Below are 14,365 nucleotides of genomic sequence, written 5' to 3' on the forward strand. Positions count from 1 at the left end.
TGTCAGGATGAATCCAACTACTATGTATAACCATAAAGATCTCATTAAAAAAAGGGACACATTGATAATATAACATGCAAAGGTCAAAATTTAAATAAGTATGTTTTGTATAACTGAACAATTAATTATAATAAAGACCTTTTTAATACTAGATAAATTACCAATAAATTCTCAAATTTATAATTATAATTTATAATTATCTAAAAACATGCCTTTATAATTTAATGGTTCAAATCAGGATCCAAATAGAGTTCATTGCATGTGATTAACTGTTAAGTAAATGGAAAACAATGTGTTCCTTCACTCCCTTTTTTCTACTAGTATTTTATTTGTTGAGAAATTAGATGTTTGTGTATTTAAACAGAATTTACTTTCTTTTAAGAAAAAGTAAGTGGTAGTAGCCAAGTATTAGAATGTTGTTGAAACCAACTCCACCCTATTTTCATTCTTTTTTATTTTTACAATTTGGGGGCTTTGTAGATGATTTCACATCAGGAGAACCATACAAAGTGGAAAATATCTGCCGACTCTCAAAAGACTTCTGTTCAGCAGCTAAATGAACAATTAGAGAAGGCAAAACTGGAATTAGAAGAAGCTCAGGACACTGTGAGCAATTTACATCAACAAGTTCAAGACAGGAATGAAGTAATTGAAGCCGCAAATGAAGCATTACTTATTAAAGTAAGTAAACATCTAAGTAATGAAACATATCTATGAAAAAGTAAATTTATGGACTGGGATGTGGCTCAGTTGTTAGAGTGCTTGCCTCGCATGCACAAGGTCCTGGGTTCAATCTCCAGCACTACCAAAAAAAAAAGTAAATTTATGGCCTTTTTTTTCCTGTTCTTATAGTTTGTAAAGGACTTTATGGCCAATTATTGACCTGTTTGTTTTTTTTTTGTTTTTTTGGTTTTTTTTTTTTTTATAATTATAATGTACCAATAAATTTATTAACAAAATAATAAAGCCCATGAATGTTAGGGAAAAAATGCAGTCTACACCATAGACCTGTTTGAATAAAAAGCATTTATTTAGAAGGTAAATTTGAGAAATTATTAATATGCTGTATATCGTATTACCCAAAAGAAATAATTTGTATAATTTATTTTTATTTTTATATTTTTGAAACTTATTTTTTAGTTGTAGTTTGACAGAATACCTTTTTTTTATTTATTTATTTTTATGTGGTGTTAAGGATTGAACCCAGGGCCTCACACATTCTAGACAAGCTCTCTACTGATGAGCCACAACCCCAGCCATAATTTGTATAATATAAATATAAACCCATGTAACAAATAACAATGATGTTTGAGGGATTTTTACTAAGAAAGTTGAAGCATTTTTCAAAACCAGTAAAATTTCTGTAAAATTTATAAAGTAGAAGTACAAAATTATACTTAGAACTTTTTTAGTGGACTCAAACATAATTTTTAAAGTAGCCTGTTGTTATTTGTTTACTGTTGTTATTTATTTGTTGATCTTGAAAGTTTGGAATTTGATTTTTTGGGGGGTGCCAAAAAAAGATGTACTTTACCAGCCCTTTATTTTTATTTTTTATTTTGAGACAGGGTCTCAATAAGTTGCCAAGGTCCTTGCTAAGTTGGTAAGGTTGACCTCAAACTTGTAATCCTTCTGTCTCAGCCTTCTCAGTCACTGGGATTTCAGGCATGTGCCACTGCACCTAGCTGGAATTTCAAATTTATATCAATAGAATGCATAGAGATTAAAAAGTTAACATTGGTTCAAAACTGCCAATATATAATGTAGAGTTATCAGTGAAGTCCTTTAAAAAAATAACAAATAATAAATAACTTTTATAGCAAAATGGAAGTTATAGAAATGAAAAAACTTAACCAAGTAATATGTTAGAAATCTTTCTAATTCTGTACTATCCTGAGCATTTAAATTCTTTTTTGTCATACAGTTGATATTTATGGTAGTAGATGAAAGCTGAATAGACATAATCTAAAATTATATTTAGGGGTTTAAGGTATAATCAAGGAGTAGAGTATGTGCTTAGCATATGTGAGACCCTTCTTCAGTCCCTAGCACCAAAACAAAACCAAACAAAAATATGTTTAGTCTGAACACTCTATTAATACTTTTATTAAAATGCTAACATTCTGTTGGGCATGGTGGCGCACACCTGTAATCCCAGCGGCTCCAGAGGCTGAGGCAGGTGGATTATGAGTGTCAACACCAGTCTTAGCAACTCAGTGAGGCCCTAAGCAACTCGGTGAGACCCTGTCCTCTACACAAAATATTAAAAGGGCTGGGGATGTAGCTCAGTGACTGAGTACGCCTGGGTTCAATCGCTAGCACCAAAAAAAAAAAAAAAAAAAAAAAAAAATCTCTAACATTCCTAGTATTCTGGAGATGCATATGCATAACATACAAAATTAGAAAGCTTCATTGTGAAAAATCAATCTTAAAAAATTAAAAGATTCTGCATCGTAATCCCTTATTACAGTAATTATTTCTGCTTACTTGCTGAATATTATCAATGAGGTTAATGCAGTTTGACTGTAGATATTAATCATTTACAAGATTTTTAAGTTTATCTACTTAGGAAATTGCAAAAATAGTGGCTGTGTTTAATAGCCTTGCATGTGTGTTATGGAGATACTAGGGATTGAACCCAGGACATTTCACATGCTAGGCATGTGCTCTGTCATTGAGCTACCCTTTTTATTTTAACTTTTTTTTTTTTTTTTTAATTTTGAGATAGAGTCTTGCTGAGTTGCCAGGTCTGGAACTTTTGATCCTCTTGACTCAGCCTCACAAATAGCTGGGACTATAAGATGTGCCGCCATGCTGGGTCAGGAGTAGCCATTCATAAATGAACCATAGATATAGAGAGATCTTTTTTTTTTTTTTAAGTATTGTTTAGTTGTCAATGGACCTTTATTTTATTTATTATATGTGATGCTGAGAATTGAACCCAGTGCCTCACACATGCTAGGCAAGCACTCTGCCACTGAGCCATAACCATAGCCCCTAGAGAGATCTTACAATATGTACTGTAATTAGCCAGTAAAGCAGTCAGAAAATAGAATTCCTTTGTTATCTGACACAGCTCTCAAAAACAACCTCAATAGGCTTTAAAGTCTAAACTGAAGAGGAGTTTGGAAGATAAAAGAGAAAGAAGAAAGTCTAATAGAAGTGTTGAAACAGACCAAGTACAAGTAGCTGTAAATAATAGGAAGCAGTTCCATTGACAGCATATATGTTAGTATTTGAGAGCAGTTGGAACATAGGCAAAGCTAAGACAGTGATGGCACACTACAGTAATGTTCACACAGTGACCTTCTTTTTTGGGGGATGGGGGGTTTTACCCGGGATTGAACTCAGAGGCACTCAACCACTGAGCCACATCCTCAGCCCTATTTTGTATTTTATTTAGAGACAGGGTCTCACTGAGTTGCTTAGCACCTCACTTTTGCTGAGGCTAGCTTTGAATTCACAATCCTCCTACCTCAGTCTCCCAAGCCATTATGATTACAGGTGTGCACCACCACAGCCAGCTCACAGTGACCTTTGAGTCTTAAGAAAAAGGTTAACCAGATGTGGTGGCACACACCTGTAATCCTAGCAATTTGGAAGGCTGAGGCAGTAGGATTACAGTTTCAAGGCTGGCCTTGGCAATTTAGTGAAACCCTGTCTCAATATAAAAATACATACATACATATTTATTTATGTAAATAAATAAATAGCGCTGGGGATGTAGCTTAGTGGTATAACACCCCCAGTACTTGGAAGAAAGAGAGAGGGAAAAAAAAAAAGGAAAAGGTAAATTGTTTTTAGTATATTTAATATGCTTCCTTTTATTGAAAAGTTATGTTTTCCTACTTATCTGAGAAATGTTTCTCAATTATTGCAAGATAACACATGACAGGAAAACATACCCTAACTCTAGCTGTGTACAATCCTATGTCAACTCTATAACTACTTTATTAATTGTAGCCAAAAAATGTGAACTTAAGGTTTACTATAAAAAATTCTCAAGGGCTGGGGTTGTGGCTCAGCATGTGTGAGACCCTAGGTTCGATCCTCAGCACCACATAAAAAAATAAAATAAAATAAAAGGTATTATGTCCAACTACAACTAAAAAATAAATGTAAAAAAAAACAATTCTTGGAAGCAGGGTATTGTGGCTCATGCCTATAATCCCTTGAAGGATAAGGCAGGAGTACTTTGAGTTTGAGGCCAAACTGATCTACACAACAAGACCCCACCAAGGCTGGGGATGTGGCTCAAGCGGTAACGCGCTCGCCTGGCATGCGCGGGGCACTGGGTTCCATCCTCAGCACCACATAAAAAAAATATATATATAAATAAATAAATAAAATAAAGATGTTGTGTCCACCGAAAACTAAAAAAAATAAATATTAAAAAAAAAACTTCTCTCTTAAAAAAAAAAAAGAAGAAAAAAAAGACCCCACCAAAACAAAAACTTGTCACTCTTTCTAGTCACTTAAAAGTAAGGTATTTAAATAAAATAGTACAAAGTCCTAAAAGAACTGGAATGTGGGAGTTAAAAGTTTCATTTTGTTTTGTATACTATGGTTATAACAGTTTCAGTTTTAGGGACAGTATTTTTAGGGAACAAACTTAAAAATAGAAACTATCAGATTAAAAATGATTTAAAAATATATATCTTAAATATACCTGTAAAAAAAGGAGATTCATTTAAACAGGAGGCTACTATTATTTGAGGGGGGAGGGGTTACTGGGGATTGAACTCAGGGGCACTGACCACTGAGCAATATCCCCAATATTAAAAATAGAAAATTTTAATATTTTATTTAGCTTTTAGTTAAAATTAAAATACCATCCTTTTTTTCTTTTTCTTTTTCTTTAGGCTTCTTGATTTTGCAGTACAGGTCTCATTCTCAGTATCCTGGTACAGCTCAGAGTACCCAATGAAAGACATGGGAAAATAACAGAAATATAATGTTTAATAAGATTGATTTATTAAAGATTATGACCCTCTAATTTTTTTCTCAAAATAATTCTAATTTACAAAAGCAGAATAGCTGATAATATATTTATTTCCTTTTAGAAATTCTGAAGGTAGTCTTTGTGTATACCATGTATCTCTATATATTTTCAGAGAAATTTTTAGGTGTAAGATTTTTATTTTTGAATAGAAATTAAAATTGTCATTAACACTAAAAAAAATTCTATAAGGAAAACCTAGTATTTATGGAATTCCATAGGCTACTTTAGACATATTTTGAATGAACATATGTAATTGTCTCAAAATGAAGCTATCTTAAATAGTAGAGTGTTTAAATAGCCCTTGGAAAATTCTTAAAGAGTTGCTGTCAAGATCTTAAGTCCTGTTCTGAGATGAAGGTTGACATAGATGACTTCTAAGAGTTTGATTTTCTAGGTTGTTTATTCACTTAATAAAAATATACTGAGCACCTTCTATGTACTGTGTTTAATTTTTCTGTAGGAATCAGAATTAACCAGATTACAAGCTAGAGTTTCTGGACATGAAAAGGCAGAAGACATCAAGTTTCTACCAGCTCCCTTTACACCTCTACCAGAAATTATGCCTGATAGTCAAGATCCAAAGTTTACTAAACATTCTCACACATCTGTTTTCAAGTGCAGAAAACTACGTCGTTCTATTAGTGCCAGTGATCTTAGTTTCAAATCTCATGGTAATGAAGATCTTTCTGAAGAATTACTACAGGACTTAAAGAAAATGCAATTAGAACAGCCTTCAACATTAGAAGAAAGCCATAAGGAACTGACTTATACCCAGTCAGACTCATTTAAATCTCACACATATACCATAGAGGATGATAGTTCTGAGAGTAATGACTTTACTACTCTTAGTGGGATGCTGAGATACATAAACAAAGAAGTGAGACTATTAAAAAAATCTTCTATGCAAACAGGTGCTGGTTTAACTCAGGTATGTATCTCATTATAAGTTGTAACAATTTGTCTCTGATAAATATAATTATATTACTTGGAAGAAAATATATACAATGAATATTATATATATATAATATATATGTATATATAGGTTGAGTATCCTTATCCAAAGTGCTTGGGACCAGAAGTGCTTTGGACTTCTTCAGGTTTTGGAATGTTTACATGTACATAATGAGATATCTTGAGGATGAAACTCAAGTCTGAATGTCAAATTTACTTATACTTCACATATACCCATCCTAAAAGCAATTTTATAAATAGTAATTTGTGCCTAAAACAAAAACTTCACAGTGTGGAATTTTCCACTTGTGATGTCATGTTGGTACTCAAAAATTGTCATGATTTAGAGCATTTTGGCATGTGGCTCAGTGGTAGAGCGCTCACTTAGCATGCACAAGGCACTGGGTTTGATCCTCAGCACCACATAAACGTAAAATAAAGATATTGTGTCCACCTAAAACTTTAAAAATAAATATATTTTTTAAAAAAAATTTTAGATTTTCAGGTGAAAAATACTCATCCTGTATATATTTGTGTATGTATATGCATTTTTATTTTTTATTCTTCAACCATTATTTAAGTCAAGCATGCCATATCATGAAAATCTTCTTGTATGTGTTTGTCTTAGATCAGTAATGGTCATATAATGTAAGTGCTAGAAAAGAATGAGAATAGGTACTTTTCTTTTGTGATAGACAAATTGAAAAAATTTAAGACTTAAAATTCACAGAAAAACAACTTTAAAGTGTCTAGGAAAACACTACTAAATTTTAAAAAGAAGATTTTAAATTTTATACATAAAGTATAAAATATATATGTTAAAAATATATATATTTAGTTGGGCGCAATGGCACATGCTTGCAATCCCATGCAATACACATGCCTGTAGTCTACATTATGTAAATACTGTCCTTCAGATAATGTCAGCTATTTTTAGATGCTCTTTTGCCTCATTTTCAAACACATTAAGGTAGCTTTTTAGAAAAAGATAAATTTTAAGAATAAACCTAAGGGCTGGGGATGTGGCTCAAGCGGTAGCGCGCTTGCCTGGCATGCGTGCGGCCCAGGTTTGATCCTCAGCACCACATACAGACAAAGATGTTGTGTCCACCAAATACTAAAAAATAAATATTAAAATTCTCTCTCTCTCTCCCTCTTTCTCACTCTCTCTCACTCTTTCTTTAAAAAAAAAAGAATAAACCTAAGACAAAGACTGTTGCAGCCTCTTTTCATGTCTTCATACTCCTCCTTATATTTAAAAGAGTGTAATTTTCTATTCATAGCAAGAAAACTGTATAAAATAATAATAATAGTAGTAGTAATATTTTGAAATTTCAAGTATTTAACAAACAGTGCAAGTGGCATAATAAAGTAAGGCAATACTGAGTAACGTTTTAAAAAATTAAGTTCAAAATGTGATTTGCAATAATGAAAATACCTGTAATTTCTTTTCCATCTTTTAACTTCTTGGGTTTCTCTGCTGAATAGAGCTATTGAATGTTACTATTCCCTGCATGCCTTCAAGAGTTTTTAATCAGCTTTAATTTAAAAAAAAAAAAAAAAAAAAAAAGGTCTTCTGTTAATATAAAGATAGGAATTGTGAAATGTAAACTTAACTCCCTTTAGAAAAACTTGTTAATTAAGGGATAGCAATTTACAATGACTTCTGCCAAATTTATTATCCATTTTATTTATATTATTCTGTGTAGATTGGTAATTGCACTAATTGTTTTTTGTTTTGTTTTGTTTTTGTCTTTTTTGGGAGGTGTACTAGAGATTGAACTCAGGGGCACTCACCCACTGAGCCACATCCCCAGCCCTATATTATATTTTATTTAGAGACAGGATCTCACTGAGTTGCTTAGTCCCTCACTTTTGCCCAGGCTGGCTTTGAACTCGTGATCCCTCTGCCTCAGCCTCCAAAGCCACTGGGATTACAGGTGTGCGTCACTATACTTGGCACACTAATTGTTTTTATAAGACATTTTTGTACATTCTATATGTTTTTGTAGTAGAGTTTTCATTCAGTTAAATTTATGAAGTGAAAAATACAAATGCAAACAAGTCAGTACCATCATTATCCCTGCCCATTTTCTTAAAGACTTATGTCTAACTGGATAGCTACTATATCAATTATACAATGAAAAATATTGAGCTATGTATAAAAATTCCTGTACTTATTAAACTGCCTAAGATTTGATATCTGCTGTAATAGCTTACAACCTGTTAATAAAGCTAAGGCAAATAATAGAAATTTTTAAAATATCACTCCATCTCGGTGAAATTTTCCCTGTGAAAGTCTGATAAAATCTAGCATTTGAAACTGTGGTTGTGTTTATTAGATATTGTTTATTCAGATATTTAATTTCTTCATAGACATTTCTTTTTTTCTTTTTTTTTTCGTTGTCTGATTTTTTTGATATCAAGAATTGAACTTAAACGTTTTGAATTTTTTTATTACTATTATTTTTTATTTTGAGACAGGGTCTTCTAAGTTGCTCAGGGCCTTGCTAAGTTCTGAGACTGGGTTTGAACTTAGGATCCTCCAAGCCTCTGAGATTACAGGCACGAGCCATTGTACCCAGCAATTGTCTGAAATTTCTATAATCTTGATCTGGATGGATCAGGGCAAGGCCTCAAACCACTTCAAAACTGTTGTGGCAAGCACACTTGTGCACAGGGTCGTTGCAGACCCAAATATGTAAAGATTTGTTATCAATAAATATTTATTGAACACCTACTATATACCAAGCACTGGGAGTATAGAAACAAATAAAAGTGACCAATATCCTTTGCACATGGAGCTTACATTTTAGTGGGGTAGACAGTAAATAAGTAAATAGATATATGTTATAATGCCAGAGTTTTTTTTAATACTTTCAAAGGGATTTTTAATGATTTTATTATTTTTTTTAAATACACAACAGTGGAATGCATTACAATCCTTATTACACATATAGAGCACAATTTTTTGATTCTCTGTATATAAAGTATGTTCACGTCACTTTATGCCATTATACATGTACTTTTTTTGCATTACAATTCTTAATACACATATATACCACAATTTTTCATATTTCTGTTTGTATATAAGGTATGTTGACACCCAATTCAAGTCTTCATACATGTACTTTGTATAATAATGCCAGGTTTTTAAAAAAAAAAAAGTGTTAGGAAGAAAAGCCGGTAAGAAAATCGAATGGGAGCCAGGTACCTATAATGCCAGCAGCCTGGGAGGCTGAGGCAGGAGGATTGCAAATTCAAAACCAGCCTCAACAAGTGAGAGACCCTCAACAACTTATTGAGACCCTGTCTTAAAATAAAAAGTGGCTGGGAATGTGGCTCAGTGGTTAAATGCCTGTGGGTTCTGGGTTCAATCCCTGGTACCAAAACAAACAAACAAACAACTTTAGATTTAGCTGGGTATGATGACACATGCCTGTAATCCTGGCTACTTGGAAGGCTGAGGCTGGAGGATTGCAAAATCAAGGCCAGCCTGAGTAATTTAGCAAGACTTTATCTCAAAAATTTAAAAAGGGTTGAGAATATAGCTCACTGTTTGAGCCTTGCCTTGCATGTGGGGGTCCTGCCTCCAGTCCTCAATACCATGAAAAACAGTGACCAAAAAAGATACAATTAGAGAGATAGAGGTACTGGTCTTAGGTAAAAAGGAAGAAGTTTATTGACTGTAGTAAGAAGAAGAGCAAAAATGTGGGAATAGAAACACATGGACTAGAAGGTTTGGTGGTGGTAGAAGAATTTATTGATTAATAAACAGGGCTATTATCTAAGTTAGGATAAGGCATTGGAGATTTAAAAGCAAAGAAGGTATATGAAATAGTTAACTTGGAGAATGGGAGAGTATAGGTAGAATAGGAAAGTTTAATAGAGTTATTAGCCAGATAATTTTGTCATGTGGGACCAACCCTGTAAATCATAGGACCAGATCCGGCATTGTTTGTCCCCGCCTATTACATTGCAGAAGCAGGATTTCCCTTTCTCTTCAATTTAGTGACAACTCAAACTACCCTCACAGACTTCTAGAATGTTCCCTACAGGTCAGTACTGTTCCTTTCAAGAACCTCTGCTCTATTCCAATGACCCTTAGAATCAGGTGTGTAAGGGTCTATTTTTGGTAGAAACAAAGCCTAATTTGTGCAGGATAATTTTGATAAATGTAGTGACAGATTATGATCATAATAAGACATAGCATTTACTATATATTAGGCACTAAATAATTAACATAAATTAACTCCTAATCTTTATAATAGCTCAGTAATAGTACCAGCAATAGTTATTATTATTATCCTAATAGTACAAAGTAATAGTACTTAGTAGGGCTGGAGGTGTAGAGGACTTGCCTGGCATGTGCAAGACACTGAGTTCTCGCAGAACACACACACACAGAGAAAACCTAATAGTTCTTCTATTGTAATGAATAATGTCATTGTCCCCATTATTACACATGAGTAAACTGAGTCCCTGCTCTGTACTATACTGTTTACATTGATTGTGTTTCTATCCTCTTCAGTAATTTCTGATTAAATAGATTGGTCTTGAAGCTGCTTAGTCAATTAGGGGTTAGGAGAGTAGAACTTAAAAGTTAATACACAACTGATAGAATGATTACTTATTCTGTAGGTTATTGGAATATGCAGATGCATTTGAATATCTTGTCATTTTATGTTTTATCAAGGAATTTTACCATTCCATTATCATTGAAGCTTAGTACTAAAATATTCAAAATTCTATACCCAATTAGATTCATAAAATCAAAAGTTAAATTCTGTGCTCAAATAGTTTTGTTTATTTTGAATGATGTTCTACTGAGTTTTAAATTAATTAACCACAGTCAGTACTTAGAACTTAAAGGTCACGTGGAATTCTTACACCTCATGTGCCTCAATCACATTCCCTAAATCAGCTCAATTTTGTCTTTGATAGAAAGGACTGGCTCTTTGGGTTGCTCAAAGCTCCGTTCATTGCTCCATTTTTTTCATCTCTACAATGTTTACTAGACAAATGCTCATCTTGACTTTTTAGTTTTCAAGTGACTGCTCCTTGTATATTATACCTTTTTCTTAAGGGGCAAGGGTAATTGAAGACATCTTCTTGCTGCTTTTTCTGATGGGTCTCTATTTCTTTCTTCTCTAATTTCCCTATTCTTTGTTTTTTGTCTTTTTTTTCCTTTAATGGAAGGTAAGAAAATTCAGAGATAAAACTGCTATTGTTGAATGAAACTTTGACTTGCTCTACTTTTACTGTTAAATGATTTCATGGTCATTCACATGTATGTTATCTTAATAAAGGTATACCACTTGTAAATTTTTTTAAAAATAAGAGATTTTTTTTTTAAATTGGAGTGTAGAGACTTGATCTGCAGTCTAGTTCTGATCTTCAGTGTATTATGCCCACTATTAAGTATGACATTACATTGATCTCTAATTTCCAGGGAGGATTTTAAAACTCTTTTAAGGGCTGGAGTTGTGGCTCAGTGGTTGAGCACTTGCCTGGCACATGTGAGGCGCACTGAGTTTGATTATTAGCACTGCATAAGAATAGATAGATAGATAGAAAGATAGATAGATAGATAGATAAAGAAAGAAAGTGTTGTGTCCATCTACAATTAAAATAAATATATATTTAATTTATATATATAAATATACATAAATATATATGTCTATATATAAATTTATATAGAGAAAGACATGTATATCTTTATAACAAAAATTCTTTTAAGCCAGGCATGGTGGTGTTCACCTGTAATCCCAGTAGCTTGGGAGGCTGAGACGGGAAAATCATGAGTTGAAAGCCAGCCTCATCAACTTAGAAAGGCCCTAAGCAACTTAGCAAGACCCTGTGGCTAAATAAAAAAGGGTTGGGGATGTGGCTCAGTGGTTCAGCATCTCTGGGGTCAATCCCCAGTACAAAAAAAAAAAAAACAAACTTTTTTTTTTTTTTTTTTTTAAAGAGAGAGTGAGAGAGGAGAGAGAAAGATAAATTTTTAATATTTATTTTTTAGTTATCGGCGGACACAACATCTTTGTTTGTACGTGGTGCTGAGAATGGAACCCGGGCCCCACGCATGCCAGGCGAGTGTGCTACCACTTGAGCCACATCCCCAGCCCGGAAAAAAAAAAAAAAAACAAAAAACTTTTAAGCCAGAGAGACTCTGTTTAAGTGAAATGTGAAGAAACCAATTATGCCAAACAGATATGAAAGTAGTTAGTTTGATTAGTGAATTGTGCCTGAACTCATTCATCTCTTTCATGGTGCTTATACAAAGGCCCTAGAATAGTCCTGAATTAATCATTAAGAAAAATAAGCAGGAATTTCAGGCACCAAGGAAGGGGAGCTCCGTCGAAATTTTTGTCCTAATTATGGTGTCTTTAACTTCTTCACTGCTATACTTGACTTTTTAAACAATTGTTTTTATCTGCTATGTTAAAAAAAAACTTTTTTTTTAGTTGTCAATGGACCTTCATTTTATTGACTTATATGCGGTGCTGAGAATCGAACCCAGTGCCTCACACATGGGAGGCAAGTGCTCTACCACTGAGCCACAACCCCACCCATGTTCAAATTTAATCTGCATTGTTAAAAAAATCATTAAGTGACTAAAGTTTAAAAGTTTAGTTTGAAGTTTTCATGAGATGTTACTATTACTCATGAGATATCGTAAGTTGTTTCCTACACATGCTGTAACTTTAATTTCTGTCAAAAATCAAATCAGCCAAGTCTATAGAGAATTTAATTCATCATCTGATTTGTGTAAAGAGCCCTTAAGCAATGCAAAGGCTGGGGTCATTATTGTTGGGCTCTGTGTAGAAAATCAACTGCTCAGAATGCAGCCCTGCTCTACAATGCATTCCAAAAATCCACTGGTACAGTACTGGTTGTGGTGGTGCATGCCTATAATACCAGTGTCTGGGGAGGTTGAGACAAGAGGATTACAAATTCAAAGCCAGCCTCAGCAATTTAGGGAGGACTTAAGTAACTGTGCGAGACCTTGTTTCTAAATAAAATATTAAAAATGGATGGGGATGTGGCTCAGTGGTTAAGTGACCCTGGATTGAATCTCCAGTACAAAAAAAAAAAATCCCCTAGTACAATGGAAAAAAACATGGAAATTGGCACATGAGAAGGGCTTAATTAATGTTTTCCTTTTTTTGTTGCAGCCCTAATATAGATTTTCTAATGGTTAATAATTCATATTCCTATCTTGGCAATTCTATTCACAATCAAGACTATAACATAGAGCTTCTAACTCTGAGAAAAGCTCAGAACTTAAAAAGTTATACAGTTTTGAACACAATTTCAGAGAGCTCAGAGACTTCACAATAAGAACTATTCTAATCATTTTTTTTATTAGAACAGTGGATGTTTGTTAGGAATTTATAAAAAATTATTGTTTAATATTCATTTTATTCTAAAAGGGGGTTGTACGTAGTTTACAAAATATAGTACATATGAAAAATTAGAAGTGAGAAAATCGGCTATAGGGAAAGCAAAAATAGGCAAAAAATGAGATGAAGCAGGAATATAGGGAAATACCTAGGTACATGATAATATTTTCAAATTCATAGCCCAGGTAAAGTCCAAGATATGACTAAAATATTTAACTTGTATTTTTTGTATTTTTTAAATCTCCTTTTCCTCTATCTTCCTACTTTTCTTTGTTGTGCATACAAACATCTATCTTCTTTTTCTTTCTATCCTTAAGACTTTTTTCTTTTTCATGTGCCTTTGAACTATAAGAGGACACTGATGCCTACATCTGTTATTTTTATATGCCATTTTGAGTTTTAAAATTACTTTATTTTAATCTGTACTTCCATCTACTCCTCCAGAATTACTTGCTATCTGTATCCATGTGGTCTATTATTGACTTTTTCTGATTCGTATTTTGCAGTTGACTTAAATATTTCTCATTCTTGCTTTAAATTATGTTTCTGACTATTATAGTATACTTTTAATGTTAAATCAATATAAGAATATTTCAGATATTAATCAATTATTTTGCATTACTCTAGGGAGAAAACTTGTAATTAAAAGAAGATGTCGTGATGAAAAAAGTGGAATTGTTGGTACTGTGCTGTGTTTACTTATTATATGTAGCTCTTATTGCATAGAAGCTGTTATTTATTGCTTTTGAATAAATTTTATATTTTAATTTTTTAAAGAAAGCCCTTTCTTTTAAAAGTTAATTACATTTTTAGAGAAAATCAACCCTTTTTTGGTTTAAAATTACTGCTTTCTTTGTCTTTGTTTATTATGCAAAGATCATTGTTAAAATATGTAATACTTATTTACATTTTTAATCATACTACTATATTATTTGCTATTTTTCTAGTAATACTTAATTTTTAAGTTAATATGAATTTAAAAGTCATTCTGTGACAGGTTCATAAT

The 14,365-nt window shown here is 32.8% G+C and overlaps 1 protein-coding gene across 1 annotated transcript in view; it reads left to right on the plus strand.

Moving 5' to 3' along the window:
* The window catches only part of Ccdc18 (coiled-coil domain containing 18), a 98,001-nt gene extending 83,952 nt beyond the window's left edge, over positions 1-14,049 (plus strand). Inside the window, exons 28-30 of the mRNA XM_076861889.1 lie at positions 481-681; positions 5,463-5,930; positions 13,987-14,049. Coding sequence (XP_076718004.1) covers positions 481-681; positions 5,463-5,930; positions 13,987-14,001 — 684 coding nt within the window. The 3' untranslated portion in view covers positions 14,002-14,049. The remainder of the gene's footprint in view (positions 1-480; positions 682-5,462; positions 5,931-13,986) is intronic.
* The last annotated feature ends 316 nt before the right edge of the window (positions 14,050-14,365 follow it).

This window comes from Callospermophilus lateralis, chromosome 7 (genome assembly GCF_048772815.1).
Source record: "Callospermophilus lateralis isolate mCalLat2 chromosome 7, mCalLat2.hap1, whole genome shotgun sequence".
NCBI classification, from domain to species: domain Eukaryota; kingdom Metazoa; phylum Chordata; class Mammalia; order Rodentia; family Sciuridae; genus Callospermophilus; species Callospermophilus lateralis.